We start from the raw sequence: 14,745 nt of genomic DNA, 5'->3' as shown, positions 1-14,745 counted from the left end.
ATACTACTCGATAGCTTCCGGGTCACTACAAACAATCTGCACAAAATTAAGATATAAGATTTTCACACGTGTACTTTAATTCCCGATTTCCATTTATAAAAACATTTGAAAAAAATTGGACAATGGGTAATATTTCCATTTTTCTATAATAATCGCAACAAAAAAAAAAAAAAGGAAAACACGTTGCTTTCCTTTTTTTTTTTTTTTTTTTCCTGTTCTCCTATTCCTAAATGATAGTCGGGAAACAGCTCAAGTCCCGATTTTGGTTTTCTAATTTCAAAAGAAAAATACATTGGCTGCCAAGTACATCCCACTTACAGAGTTTTTGAAGCATTTTAAATTGTCCCACTGTTTTTATAGTGACTGAAATACGGCAAGTGCCGTATATGAATCACAAGTGCCCAATTTTGTTTTTCTTCTAAAAATTTGAAACAAATGGAAAACTGGCAGGTCTGTACTGCAGTTCTATGAATGTTTTGCCCTCCAGGTCTTCATGCCTGTCAAAAGAAAAGAGTATTTCATAGCTTTTAAATGAAATCAATTCATATTGTTAATTTTTTAATTAATTTTATCAAAATTATTATCAATTCTGTATTACATAATTAAATTAATTACATTTTTACTTAACATTTTTATTGACATGCTTAAATATTGACATATATATATGATATCCGATTTATATGAACTCTTATGTGAGTATTAAAATGCAAATAGTGACAAATGTGATTTACGTTAAAATGTGATATTTGGTAAATGTTTTCTGCATTACCAACTCTGTTTCATTGGTGAGTCTTACACTGTTTCAATAGTGGTTCTTAATATTTTCTTTTAATATTAAATACTTTTCTATGTCATTTCCTATGCACTTGAGATTTTAGACAGTAGCGCGTGAATGGGACTTTTATTTTGGTCTAGTAATGTGACGTTATAAGGTTGCGCCGCGCTGTTGTGATTCGGCTGAAGAAAGGTTGGTTTAAAAGCAGTTTATGTGTAAAAATCAAATCAAGCTGTTCAGTCCATTTTTATATTTTTTCACAAGCTCTGTAAAAAAATTACTTGTTGAACATTGTAATGCTTTATTTAACGTTAATGAAGGCTATTTTGTGAGTAAAGCGCATCCACACAAATAACATAAAAGGTACGTCTCATTTTGTTCCCTATATCGTGAATCAGTTCGTTGTAAACACGAATTCGGTCACTGGCAAGCAGTAATTGGAGAAACGGAGCTTTTCTATACTCAGACTTAATTGAACAATTGATTCGCAAAATGATTCACTGATTCGAATCGCCGCGCGCTGACGAGACCTGCTGGTCAAAACAGTGTAAATGCAACGAGAACACAAATGTGTAATGACAACTTTACACTTTAATGAAAACATTTGCAATTAGTTTGTTATTCATATTAAAGACTATTTTATAAATCATTAAATACAAATATAAATAATAACTAAATATGAAGTGCATTATAACGAAAATTAACCATTGTTTTATTTTAGTAAAACCATGTTTTAGGCATATTGATTACCAGTATAACCACACAAATACCATATTTAAACTATGGTTTATAATAAAACCATTATTAACTTATGATTTCCATGGATTAACAATAATCCTGTTTTTACTACGGATAAAACACAAAAACATTGTTATTGTTGTTATTCCGTTCCATGTATTTGGCTAATCAGGCCATTTAAGGCCATTAACTCTCAATCTGACTGACTACTGAACTAGGGAGATGATTGAGACACACTCAGAGATTTAGTTTTTAGATTTGGATTTATTTTTAATTCTGTTAATCATTCTCATCTTAAACATGACAGAGTGTCCAAACACAGAGAAAAACCTCCTGGTGAAGCAGCTGAAATCCATGTGACACACTATTATAAAGATGGCGTTTATTAAAGAAGAGAGTGCAGAAATGAGGATTGAAGAAACATACAGAGTGAAACAAGAAGATACTGAGGAGCAAACAGGTTGGTTTCATTCTCAAAGCTGAACATTAAAATGTCCAGCTCTACAGAAATGAATGATATTTTTGAAGAATATCATAAGAGTGTCATAATTTATTTGACATGAACGGGTCCCTCATGTGAATAGACATGTTGAGATCATATGACAAGAAAAATACTAATACTGCCTTCAAAGGCACTTGAGAAAACCCTAATTCCACATTGGACATTTGTTATTAAATCAGGAAAAAAAATAAATAGCCTAAAAATATTATATATATATATATATATATATATATATATATATATATATATATATATATATATATATATATATATGTGTGTGTAACATTAAACCCAAAATAAACTTGTAAACTGAAATCAGTTAAAACTGTTATAAATCTTAATTATGCAACAGTATCTTACAAAAAGCAAACTGTGAAATGTGAGTAGTCAACTTTACATTTGATAAACTGCTGAACCGCTGGCTGATTTTGTAAAATATTTTTTCTTTAGGTGAAGTTCTAACATATGAGCAATGTATTATAAGTAGGGATATACAAGTAATTTAATCATACAATTACTATTGTTTTGCATTAATAAGAGCAGTTACTAATAATATTATATGTTATTTCTTGGAAATGCACATTTGACAGTATAGCAATGAGCTTGAGTTGAGATGCAGATAAAATTATGTTACAGTAACATGCAAAAAACAAAGTTTTATAGGGAAAAAATATATGTATTCTACTCTTATTATATGTACAATTGTTCTTCTGTGTCATACTGATGCTGTCAGTCAGTTCAATGATTTTAAAAGCGTTCTTTACTTGCTTTCTGTGTAATCCACTCAAAATTTGAAGAAAATCTTTTGTTTTTCATGAGACTGCAACTTTTCCTACTTCATACTTCAGTACAAAAAAGTGCCAGACTTTAACAAAAAATATTTCTTGATGATCTGAAATTTTATAATAGTGATTTCAAAATGTCTAAACATAAATTCAAAAGCGAAATGTGAGAAAAAAATATTAGAAAGAGGAAATAAGTACTAACAAAGCCAATAAATACTCCCCTGCCGCCATCTGGTTGTAGTGGTAATTTCACATCTTTTATTTTTAAATAAAAAGTGTTGGTTAGCAACTGTGTTTATTTTTTTACAAATGGTTCTCCATCTTTGAAGGATGAACAATGTTTTTGATCATCACAATAAAAATAACATTTAAATTAGATCACATTTAGAGCATTGAAGTTCTGGAAAAAGTGTGAAGCACTTGAAAGTCCCTGCAAAAAAAATGCTTGAATTTCACTCTCAAAATGTTGTATGAACCCTGAAATGAATAATAGGATTACTACATTTAATCCATGGTGAATGTTGGTGATTTGGAACTGAAAAGCCTTCTAAAACTTGTTTGTTCATGGTTTCTCCTGGTTTCCACATCAGTACTGTTTGATCTGATATCTACTATAACAAAGAAATCTGTGCCAACAAATGTTTCTTACAATATATTACAGCGATTTCTCTCTATCTCCCAGCGCTTTTTAATAATAACACATGATCTCCACCCTTTGATTTAAACATTTAAAAGGGGTCAATGGGTTTTTCATTGGCAGTGGTGGTGGCCATGGAGAGGCATCTGTAGTTGGTAGACATCAAGGCCAATAAGAAAAACATTCTCCTTGATGCGTTAAACAAGACCAAATTGCAGAGAAGTAACATCCCTCCTCCTTCCAAACGCAAAACGTGGGCAGTAGAATAGGGAAAAAATGCAACGTCTCAAGACATGTTTTTTTTTTTTTTTTTTAATGAAGTGATTTGACTTGAGTGCCACGTTATTAGTATGTGTCAAGCGTGAGATGCTGAAAAAGACGCAAGTGCAACAGTCATATACATGTCTGTCTAGCTTGTATTTACATAGAAAAACAATGGAAACGTAGCGCACTGGAATAGAAAAACGCATTTTGTACGAACGCCCCCTTATTTTTTCAGTAAAGTTGACCAGCCGATGATGACATCATTAATCGACTTTAATCACCTAAATGTCAACTTTGAAAAAATCTGAAGTCGTTCAAACTCTAATTGAGGGTTGTAGCTAACACTTAGCAGGCTTCCTTTGGAAAGGGTTTTTCAGGGTTGAGTGTAGCCTGGAATCATCTCAGGTTATGACTATCCCTGAGAGAGGGAACGAGACACTGCGTCCTGAAGGGGGCGTTATGGCAACGTCCTCAGCGTGAATGCATCTGATGCACGTGTGTCAACTAGTCCAATGGCGAGAGTGAACATCACCGGCGGGTGACGTCACAACCAGGAAAGTATAAATACACATCCGGAAAGACCGGCTTCAGCTTAAAGTGCCGAAACAAATCGATCACAGGAATGCAGGGAGAATGGCAACGCGAGGCAGTGTCTCGTTCCCTCTCTCAGGGAACTGTGGTTATAGTCATAACCTGAGACGTTCTCTTTCAAGGGAACTCGCACTGCGTCCCGAAGGGGCGCTATGGGAACGATATCCCAAAACGCCATAATTCCAAAATGCCTGTCCGTGTGAAACTGTGGCACACTAAGACAAGAGCACTGATGAGCCTGGAGCTGCATTCAGGCCGAGATAATCTCACAAACGTGAGTGGCGAGAATCAGCCTGCTGCATCACAGATCTCCTTGAGGAAAACCCCCAACATCAAGACCTTGGAGGCCACCATACTCCTAGTAGAACGAGCTCTGACAGACAGTAGATACTGCTGACCAGAGACCTCATACGTAAGTAAAATGATCTCAACTATCCACTTGCTAACCATTTGTATGGACGCAGGGAGACGCCTAATTGCGTAGTCCAAACAAACAATCAGTTGATCTGACGTTCTCCACAGGGCAGCCGAGTGGAAATTAGGTGTCCAGTGCTCACACAAAACTTCTGAAATTTTTCTGAGACAGAGTCACGCGGCTCAAATAAAGCTGCAGATAGCCTTCCAACACAAAGGCCAACTCCCAAGCAGGAACCCTAGTGCATGTTGCAGGCCTCAGCCTCAAAGTGCCACGAAGGAAACGATACCTAAAAGGGTTATACCCCACAATTGTACAATCCACAGGGACATGGTACGCAGAGGATAGTTTCCTTGTGGCTGGAGTTCTGGAGTAAAGTATGGTCACCACAACCTCAGGTTGAGAGACCAGATACTATGAGTTGGGCCCCCTCAGGGGCCAAACCCACAGGTTCAATACTTCTGGACGGGGTGAAAAATCAAGCCCGTCACCTGAGATAGGTCTCTCTTGATCGGAATCTCCAAGGGAGAGCCGTCGAGGAGAGATACGAGGTCCAAGAACCATATCCGACTTGGCCAGTAAGGCGCTACTAGCAGTAGACTTATCCCTTCCTGGCGAATTTTGTCCAGAACTCCTGGGAGCAGAACAATTGGGGGGAAAATTTACAGACGTAGCCTCGGCCATGTCTGTACCCTGGCATCCAGTCCAAAAGGAACTGGATGCGTAAGGGTTAACCACAGTGGACAGTGCGTCATATCCTGAGACACAAAAGATCCACCTCCACGTGGCTATAAATCTCCCATATGAGCTTTACCACTTTGGGGTGAAGTCTCCATTACCCTAGCCTTAGCTCCTGTCTCGACAGAATGTCTGCTCCTATATTCTAGGTCCCTGAAATAAGATAAGATTGTTCTTGAGGAGAGCATCTTCCCCAGGGACCACAGGAGGATCTGGTACGCCAGATAGTGGGCGCAAATGCAAACCCCCCCCTGTTGATTTATATAAGAGACCATCGATGAATTGTCTGTCCAGACAGCTCTATGACCTCTCGGGTCTGGGAGGAAGAACTTCAACGCATTGAAGACCGCCATCATCTCCAGGCAATTATGTGCCACGAAAGATGACTCCTCAACAGCCCTTGAGCTGAGCGGCCTTCTATTACCACTCCCCAGCCTGTGAGAGAAACATCTACCATGAGAGTGACTCATTGATATTAAGCTCCCAACACAGGGCCCTGGGACAGGAACCAACTTTTCTTCCATATAACCAAGGCGTGGAGACACCGCTGCGTGATCTTGATCATAGGAAGTGGATTTCCCCTCAGGGAAAACCCTTGGTCCTGAACCACCACTGTAAGGGTCTCATGAACAGCAGGCCAAAAGGTATCACCATTGGACACAGCTGCCATCCGACCCAACAGTTTTAGAAAACTGTTTTACAGTGAGTGACTGGCCTAGTTATATCTCCTGTGTGACTGAAAAGATTGCAGGCCCGCAGCATCACTGAATCCATACCATGCCCAGGAAGGTGGTTCTCTGTAATGGAGAAAGCACACTCTTCTTGGCATTCAGCCACAACCCCAATTTTTTTATGAGCAAGAACAACATCTCAATGTTGAACTGACCATCTGTTCCGATTGCGTTAATATTAGCCAGTCATCTTATCAGTTCAGAATGCGTATGCCCTGCAGCCTGAGCAAGCCAGAGCTGCATCTACGCATTTCATGAACGTGTGGGGTGATGGAGCTAGACCAAATGGAAGAACCTAATATAGGTATACTTTGCCCCTGAAAGCAAACCAGTCCTCGTATCTGGTTTAGAGTCAACATTTTGAACCTAAGTCTCCTGACTGACTGATTCAAATGATTAAGATCTAATATAGGACGCAACCCTCCATCTTTCTTTGGAACAAAATTGTAGCGGCCCAAAAAACCCTAACTCTCTGCTGGGAGGAGGAACCCATTTTGTAGCTCTTTTCGCAAAATAGTTTATTTTCTGTTCCACTACCAGAGCCTGCCCATTGAGAAACATTTTTGGCAGAAGCTTCAACTCTGCCAGAAAATCCACAAAAGGGAACCAGCCTTTCAAGGCTGGTCTCTGGTATACCTAGAGTAGCCAATTTGGTGACCTGAAATACACTGGCAGGAAATAACCCATTTGACTGCTTTTCGACCCTACCCCGGAGGGTGCGAACCTGAAGCAGCGTTGAGTGAGTGCTGAATTAAAGCTTGCTGGAAACCACTGCACCCCAAAGCACTAAGAGTGATGGGGTTGGCAGATCGGTTCCCTGAGGGCAACGAATTGGCACGAGCACTGTATACTGAGGTGTACACCGCTCCACCCCACAGGGGGCTGCACCAAGAAGCCTAACACCACAGGCGTCGGGATCTACATGAAAGGCTGAACTAATACATGAATCTAACTACTTAAAGTCAGATAAATATGTATTATTTTAATTTCTGTCTTTAATTTCTGTCGTGTTATTTTAATTTCTTTTAAAAAATTACAGCCAACTGTCCATTTAATTCCTCAAAATTAAATGCAGCAAATGATCTATCAGACAAGTTAATTTGGTCTGAAAAGAAATGCTAAATACATATATATATACAGCTATGGAAAAAATTAAGAGACCACTCCAAGTTCAGAAATCAATGTAAAGTGGTCTCTTAATTTTTTCCATAGCTGTGTATATATATATATATATATATATATATATATATATATATATATATATATATATAGGCATATAGGTCATACACACATCAAATTTCATTTAATCTCTCAAAATTAAATGCAGCCACATATCAACCAGACAGGTAAAAACGGTCTGGATGAAAGGCTAAACAAAGAGTTATTAGTGCAGACATATAGATTTTAAAAACCAGGCAATATCCCATTTAATTCCTCAAATTAAATGAATCAGTGAACCACCAGACAAGTGTACACGGTCTGAATGATTGGTTGAATATTTATAACTGCCGTCTGCACACCCTAATCTACGCCTCGGCAAACACGAGATCAGAGCCACTAGAATCTTTTATTGCAGTTAGCAGACATGAAATCTATGCGTCGCCTCGGCAGACGCGAGATCCGTGCCACTAGATTCTTTATTTGCTTAAGACTTTATTCCCTCGAGAAAAAAAGCCAAGAGGAGCAGAGCTAAAAATCTCGATAGTGCATCACATCGGGAAATTTACGAATGAACACTGTCAGATCCCAATACAAGAGCTGATGTGCATGCTCTGCTCTCAAACAAAACAACACATAAATCGCATCTATCCCCACTCGTATAGTAGCGAGGGCAGGGAAGCACACACGACTGAAGTGGCTATTTGCTCGCCAATAAGCTCCTGTCTAGAATATATATAATGCTTGAGGACAAGCAACAATAAATAGACAGAGACAGTTTAACACAGGCTTTGCTGAGGCACAAAAGCTGAAGCCGGTCTTTCCGGATGTGTATTTATACTTTCCTGGTCGTGACGTCACCCGCCGGTGGCGTTCACTCTCGCCATTGGACTAGCTGACACACGTTCATCAGACGCATTCACGCTGAGGGCGTTCCCATAGCGTCCCCCTTCTGGATGCAGTGCGAGTTCCCTCGAAAGGGAACCTACCTTTTTATGGGGTATTAAAATAGGGGCCTCTACTCCCTGTAGGAGACTAAACCGATCTCTTAGAACCTGGCAAGTAGGGGTTAATTTGCTTTCTGGCAGCTCTTCTTGTTATAAGGCTTGTAAGGTGCTGGGAATTTTGGGGACCTGGACTTGTCCAGGCAAGGTGTGAGACATTTCCCCCTATCGTTCTGGGTTGGTAGATTTGTATATCCCCTGTGGCTTCCTAGAGGTTGGAGTTCTTTGTATCAAGGAGGGTAAATGGCTATTTTAAATAAAAATCCCTGTGTTTGCTCCTTGTAGTGGTAGGCCAGTATTCCTGAATAGCTGTGTCAAGTTAAAGAAGCTGACATAGCTAAACCTTACAGCATTGGTCTCAAACTCAGTTCCTGGAGGGCCACAGCACCGCACAGTTTTGCTCCTACCATAATTAAACACACCTGATACAGCTAATGAAGGTCTTTAGGATTACTAGAAACTTCCAAGCAGGTGTAAGTTGGAGCTGGTTTAAGCTAAACTCTGCAGGGCTTTAAAGAGGGCAGGGCTTCTCTGCAGGGAGTTTAAGACCACTGCCTTAGAGCTCTGCTCCTGGGCCATTGGTGCCTAAGGCTGGGCCCACAAGTTAGGGAAGAAAGGACTTTCCTTGCCTCAGGGCATATGAGCTTGGCACTCCAGTAGTGACATCATGGACTGTCGTCTAGAGGTCTACAAAGAAGACCCGAGGACTCGGAACCCGACCCGGGATCCGTACAGGTTCGGGACTATATTTTAAATGGTCAGCCGGGTCCGGGTCGGGTCCTAATCTATTACTTCGGTTCCCGGGTCTGATTAACATTGTGTGTATACCCGAGCCGATTTGATTCGGAGATCACCCGGCCGTGTTGGGAGTCAGTCAGCGCTGTGCGTGTTTTGTAACTTGCAAAGAATAAGCCGGGAAATAAGGTGAAAAAACACGAGTGGACCCAGCAGAGCGGGCAGAGTTAATGCAAGCAAACGGTGATCATCGAGTTTTACTATTCCTATCGTGTGCAACAGTAATGCAAACATACTTCAAATCTCAAGAACTGCTTGTAGCCTTGCACATTCTCATTTAAATAACATAGCCTAGCTATTTCAAATCATTAACAAAATATGAACTATCACACGAATGTTTTCTGTGACACTTAAAGCTTATGTTTCAGGTTGCTCCAGCTAACGCGCATGTCTCATGCGAGCGCGCTTTCTTTCTCCCGTTTTTATAATGAAATTATGCCGTCTTGTTATATCTAAAGTTTTGGTCAGACTCGGCTCAGAAAGCACAGAAATGACCGCAAATAAGTAATGCTAACGTCAGCGGCCATGTCACTGAACAAGCAATCGTTATTATAGTTCAAAAGGGCAAACAGTCAAAGTTATTTTATTATGTGAGTTGACTTGAGTCTCAAGATACAACAAAATAATGCAAAACTGCAAAGTCGCATTTGTCGTGACAGCAAGTGAACTTTTAAAGCTGGAATAATGAGTGGATTAAGCATTTCAATCGGCAAGAGAGGAATAACGGATGAACTTTCTTGGCAAGTGCATCACAGTCAGGTACAAGAGAGAAAGCTATAGCCTACTAATAAGACAACACGTTTTATTTTCGCAACTTGTTTATTGACTTATTAATAGCAATTTGATGTGGAATAGACCTATGTGCCGATCGGGTCCAGACTTAGGGTCCGGGTAGTACATTTATGGCATTTCTCGGTTCTGCAGGGGTTCAGGTCCAACTTTCAAAATAATAGTCGGGCCGGGTCGGTTCGGTATGATTACAGTTATGACTGGAGACATTTTTGTTAATGTCACCATTGTGCCATACTTTTTCCACTTGTTGATGATTGTCTTTACTGTCTTCCATGATATATATAATTAGGATTTTTTTTTGTAGCCCTTACCTGAGCTATACCTTTCAACAATGAGATCCTGTTGAGACTTCTGGTTGGCATGTATAGGAAATAGCTGTACTTCACCTGTTCTCTGACAGATTTTGTTTTATAGTTTCCTCAATGACTTAATAATATCCTAGTTTATCGATCAGTTTACTACTTTGAAAGTCAGTCATCGGCCTAATGAAGTTGATCCTCGAAATGAGATTTAAACCAGTCACGTTCTTCCTCTGAGTTAAATGTTTTTAGAAGTATTCCTCACTGCATCTCAAAACAATGAAACACACATGATTCTGATTAAACTGCATTTTTTCGAGTTGATGTGGGCGTTGTTGACTGTTTGTATGGATAGACTCAGAATTTGCATTTGAAAAGTGCATGCTCGTTGTTGGCCGCATTACTGGATAATGGGGTGATTCGCGATCGACTTATATCTCTCTTTTCACACAGATTACAGAATATTTGTTTTTAAGTAGACTTATATTATTTAAAACCGGATATTTTCTTTATTTTGCAAAAAGCACAACAATTTGTTTTTACTGTGAGTATACACAAATAAAAGAAGGCATTTCAAAGATTTGAATGATGTATAACTCTTATTTGTATTTGTATAGTATTTTGAGTCTCTTTTGCACTAGTAAGAAAAAAAAAAGAGGCGGTATCAGCGGAGCGACCACCGACCCCTGAGTGTTAACTGCCAGAGTGAACGTTTTTTGGGATGTGTCCTAAAGAATGTTTAGAGTTAGCAATATTGGGAAGAGGCTCTGAGGTTACATGTAATACTTTCAGTAGCTCAGGGGATATAGGATCTAGTTTTATGTTGCTGGTTTCGATGCTTTATATGTCTAAATATTTTGATGTCTGTTGCTATGTGCCATTAAACTGGGATTAACTTTCATTTGTTTTTTTCTCCTTAGACCTGAGGACGCTGAAAGAGGAGAGTGAAGCACTGAATGAAATGGAGGAGAAAGATTATTATAATTACATAACTGAAGAAAAATCTTTCAGTTACTCACAGATTCACAATGAAGATAAGCCTATTACATACCCTCAATGTGGAAAGACTTTTGATCAAGATGAAAACATGAGAATTCACACTGTAGAGAGTCCTTTCATCTGCCATCAGTGTGGAAAAAGTTTCACTCAAAAAGGAAGCCTTAACAGGCACATGAGAATTCACAATGGAGAGAAGCCTTACATGTGCCCTCTGTGTGGAAAGAGTTTTAATCAACATGGAAACCTTGAAGTCCACATAAGGCTTCACACCGGAGACAGGCTTTTTACCTGCCAACATTGCGGAAAAAGTTTCAACCGAAAAGGAAACCTTAATTACCACATGAGAGTTCACACTGGAGAGAGCCCTTTCACCTGCCAACAGTGTGGAACAAATTTCACTGTAAAGGGAAGCCTTGTTAGGCACATGAGAATTCACACCAGAGAGAAGCCCTACACATGCCCTCATTGTGGAGAGAGCTTTGAGCAACATGGAAGCCTTAAAGTCCACATGAGAATTCACACTGGAGAGAAGCCTTACACATGCCCTCAGTGTGGAAAGAGCTTTGATCAACATGGAAACCTTAAAGTCCACATAAGAGTTCACACTGGAGAAAAGCCTTATACATGCCCTCAGTGTGGAAAGAGCTTTGATCAACATGGAAACCTTAAAGTCCACATGAGAGTTCACACTGGAGAAAAGCCTTACACATGCTCTCAGTGTGGAAAGAGTTTCACTCAAAAAGGACACCTTGAAGTCCACATGAGAATTCACACTGGAGAGAAGCCTTTCACCTGCCAACACTGTGAAAAAAGTTTCAAACGAAAAGGAATCCTTAACAGGCACATGAGAATTCACACTGGAGAGAACAAGTTTCAGTCAGCATGGAAACCTTAAAGTCCACATGAGAATTCACAGTGGAGAGAAGTCTTTTATGTGGTCAGTGTGAAAAGAGCTTCAGATATAACGTAACCCTAAGTACCACATGAGGATTCACTTAAGAAAGAACTGTTTTATTTGTCATCAGTGTGGTATAAGTTCCAGACAGGAAACACCTTAGGAATCATGTAAGAGAGAAGCCATGAGCCATCATTAAGGAAATACTCATTCTAGGTTTACAAAATAGAGAAATTTCAAAAAATTGTGCATTCTGATGGAAGACAATTTTTTGGTGGAAGACAAAATTTTTCTGAATGTATTCAATCTTAAAGGTCCACCTGAAAATTGATGCAAATGTGAGACCCTATTTGTGTTCTTTGTGATGCCATTACTAACAAAAATACACATTCTTACAGAGTTTTTTCCTGGGTCTTTGGTAGTGGTTGATGAACATGGTCATCCTAACACACATTACAATGTACCCTACGCATGAACTGTCCAGTAATGACTATGACCCAGAGTCCAGCTAGCCACGTCACCCACTGTGCGCAGAGCGTAAACCTGAGCCTAAACAGAAGGACGAAGCCAGCTATTGCCCTGGAGCCTGAGCTCCACAGTGAGTCTGACCATGTGCGTGAGTCGGCAACATCATCTGTCCTTGTGGGGCTGCTAGTAGTGTATGAGGGCATGAAGTAAAGCCCTAACCACACTCCTGGCACCAAGGATGAGCAGCAGATGGCCTCAGCAAACTGTTGTTATGAACTGGAAAAGGATATCAAATCAAGAAGAATTTTGTAGACAAGGAAAAATAAGTCAAAACTAAACGAGTTTTTCCTTAAAACAAGCAAAATAATCTGCCAATGGGGCAAGCAAATTTACTAAAACAAGACAATAATTTTACTTGTCTAGAAAATCCTTCTTGATTTAAAGTCCCCTGAAATCAAAATTTAAGTTTTTTAGCTTTTAGTATGAATATGTTAGCCTTAAGGTTATGAATAAGCTGGTGTGTTCCAAAACAATGACAAAATTTGCATTTAGGAGATATAAGCATTCAAAACTTAAAGTCTCTCACTTCCGCTAAAATGGATCATGGATTTTCATGACATCACATCGCACTTTAGTTTCTCGTCAAATCTTTGGTCCAATCAAATGCTCTCTAGAATCTGAAGTCCCGCCTCCTCCTACACTCTTAGACGCTGAGGCCTCGGCTGAAATCGGTCATTTGCTCACACATTTACTAGTCTCTACATGGTGAATGGCACATAGTGCACTATATAGAGAATAGGGAACGATTCAGACAGTATAAATATGCTTTCCTTTGACGCGAATGAAGTCCGTTTTCATGTTAGTATCACATAAATCGCTGCAATGCGAGCAGTCTGCTCCAGTCCAGAGGCACGAGAGCACAGAGCGGATCATATGCACGAGTCAGCACACAAAAGGTATCAGACCCATTTTAATTATGTACAGAATGCTGTAAATAAGTGATATAAAGGATATTATGAGGAGAAACGGTTAGAAATTAGAAGGAAACAGAGGTTCTACAGGAGTCTAATGGCTCTGGCAAGCTGCAACACAAAACGCTATTGGCTATTTAAAAAAATGGGCGGGGCTGTTTGATATATCGCCCTGTCTTCCTGTTTCAGTTGATATTACAACACATTGAATAATGCTGCACGTTCCAACTATCTTTCAGTGGGCCTTAAAGAATTTTTAGATATTTGGACTGGAAACAAGACAAAAAATCTAAGTAAGAAAAGCATTTTTTTGCAGTGTAGTCAAGAGGATTTTAAAATGTGTTTATGTTTACTCCTATGATTTACTGAGTTTTTCGTTGTGGATTAAATTTTTTTACTATTTTTGTTTTCCAATTCTTTCGTTGTGCTAAAAAACTGACAAGTGACAAATTATATCTAAATGTAACTCAAAGATGTTCATAAATTACCTTAAGAAAACCATGAAACTGTAGCAGTTCTTTTTCAGTATCGGAACATAGTATGGAAATATCAATATACCTATGCCAAAGTGTAATGTGTAAGAATAAGGGATTATGAAAACAATTGAAAATATGCATTTGTTATAGTAGCCCAATACAAATTTGCATAGCTTGGAGCCATGGTAAAGTCATCTTTGTATCTAAAGAAATTCTTTGTAAGTACCAATTTGGGTAGTGTTTTTGATGTAATCAATACTGGGGCTTTTTTTATTTTGATGTGAATTTCTTAGAAGAACATCCATTGCATCAATTAATATTTTATGTGGTATGGTGATGTTAACAGAGTCTACATTATAAATGACAAAAAAAGTGTTTCGTCAAGCAATTCAATCATTTTTAAGATGGAGTCTTTTACAAAAGAGGGTAATGAAGACATTGAAGTCTCTCTTTCTAGAGGACTGGTCAGATCTTTATGTATCTCACAAAGCATATAAATGAGGTAAATGGCTAATCAATCTTCATGAAATTGAACTTTTGTTTCGTAATTTCACCAATATCTGCATAGTGCTGAAGGTATTCATGAATTTCAGTCATGAATTCAGAATTAAAAGCATTAGTAAGCATTAGCCTGGTTTCACAGGCAGGGCTTAGATAGATTAAGCCAGGATTAGGCCTTAGTTCAATTAGGACATTTAGGTTGCTTTTATAA

At 38.9% G+C, this 14,745-nt stretch overlaps 1 protein-coding gene across 1 annotated transcript; it reads left to right on the top strand.

Moving 5' to 3' along the window:
- Nucleotides 1-986: 986 nt before the first annotated feature.
- On the top strand, nt 987-13,994 carry LOC137024974 (gastrula zinc finger protein XlCGF57.1-like). Its single transcript, XM_067392958.1, has 3 exons — nt 987-1,138; nt 1,821-1,973; nt 11,145-13,994. Exons 2-3 carry the CDS (start codon nt 1,889-1,891, stop codon nt 12,116-12,118), a joined length of 1,059 nt encoding a protein of 352 aa, XP_067249059.1. The 5' UTR covers nt 987-1,138; nt 1,821-1,888; the 3' UTR covers nt 12,119-13,994.
- The last annotated feature ends 751 nt before the right edge of the window (nt 13,995-14,745 follow it).

This window comes from Chanodichthys erythropterus, chromosome 8, assembly GCF_024489055.1.
Source record: "Chanodichthys erythropterus isolate Z2021 chromosome 8, ASM2448905v1, whole genome shotgun sequence".
In the NCBI taxonomy this organism is placed as follows: Eukaryota; Metazoa; Chordata; class Actinopteri; order Cypriniformes; family Xenocyprididae; genus Chanodichthys; species Chanodichthys erythropterus.
The sequence above is the reverse complement of the archived record's forward strand: the minus strand, read 5'-3'. Positions and strand labels throughout refer to the sequence as shown.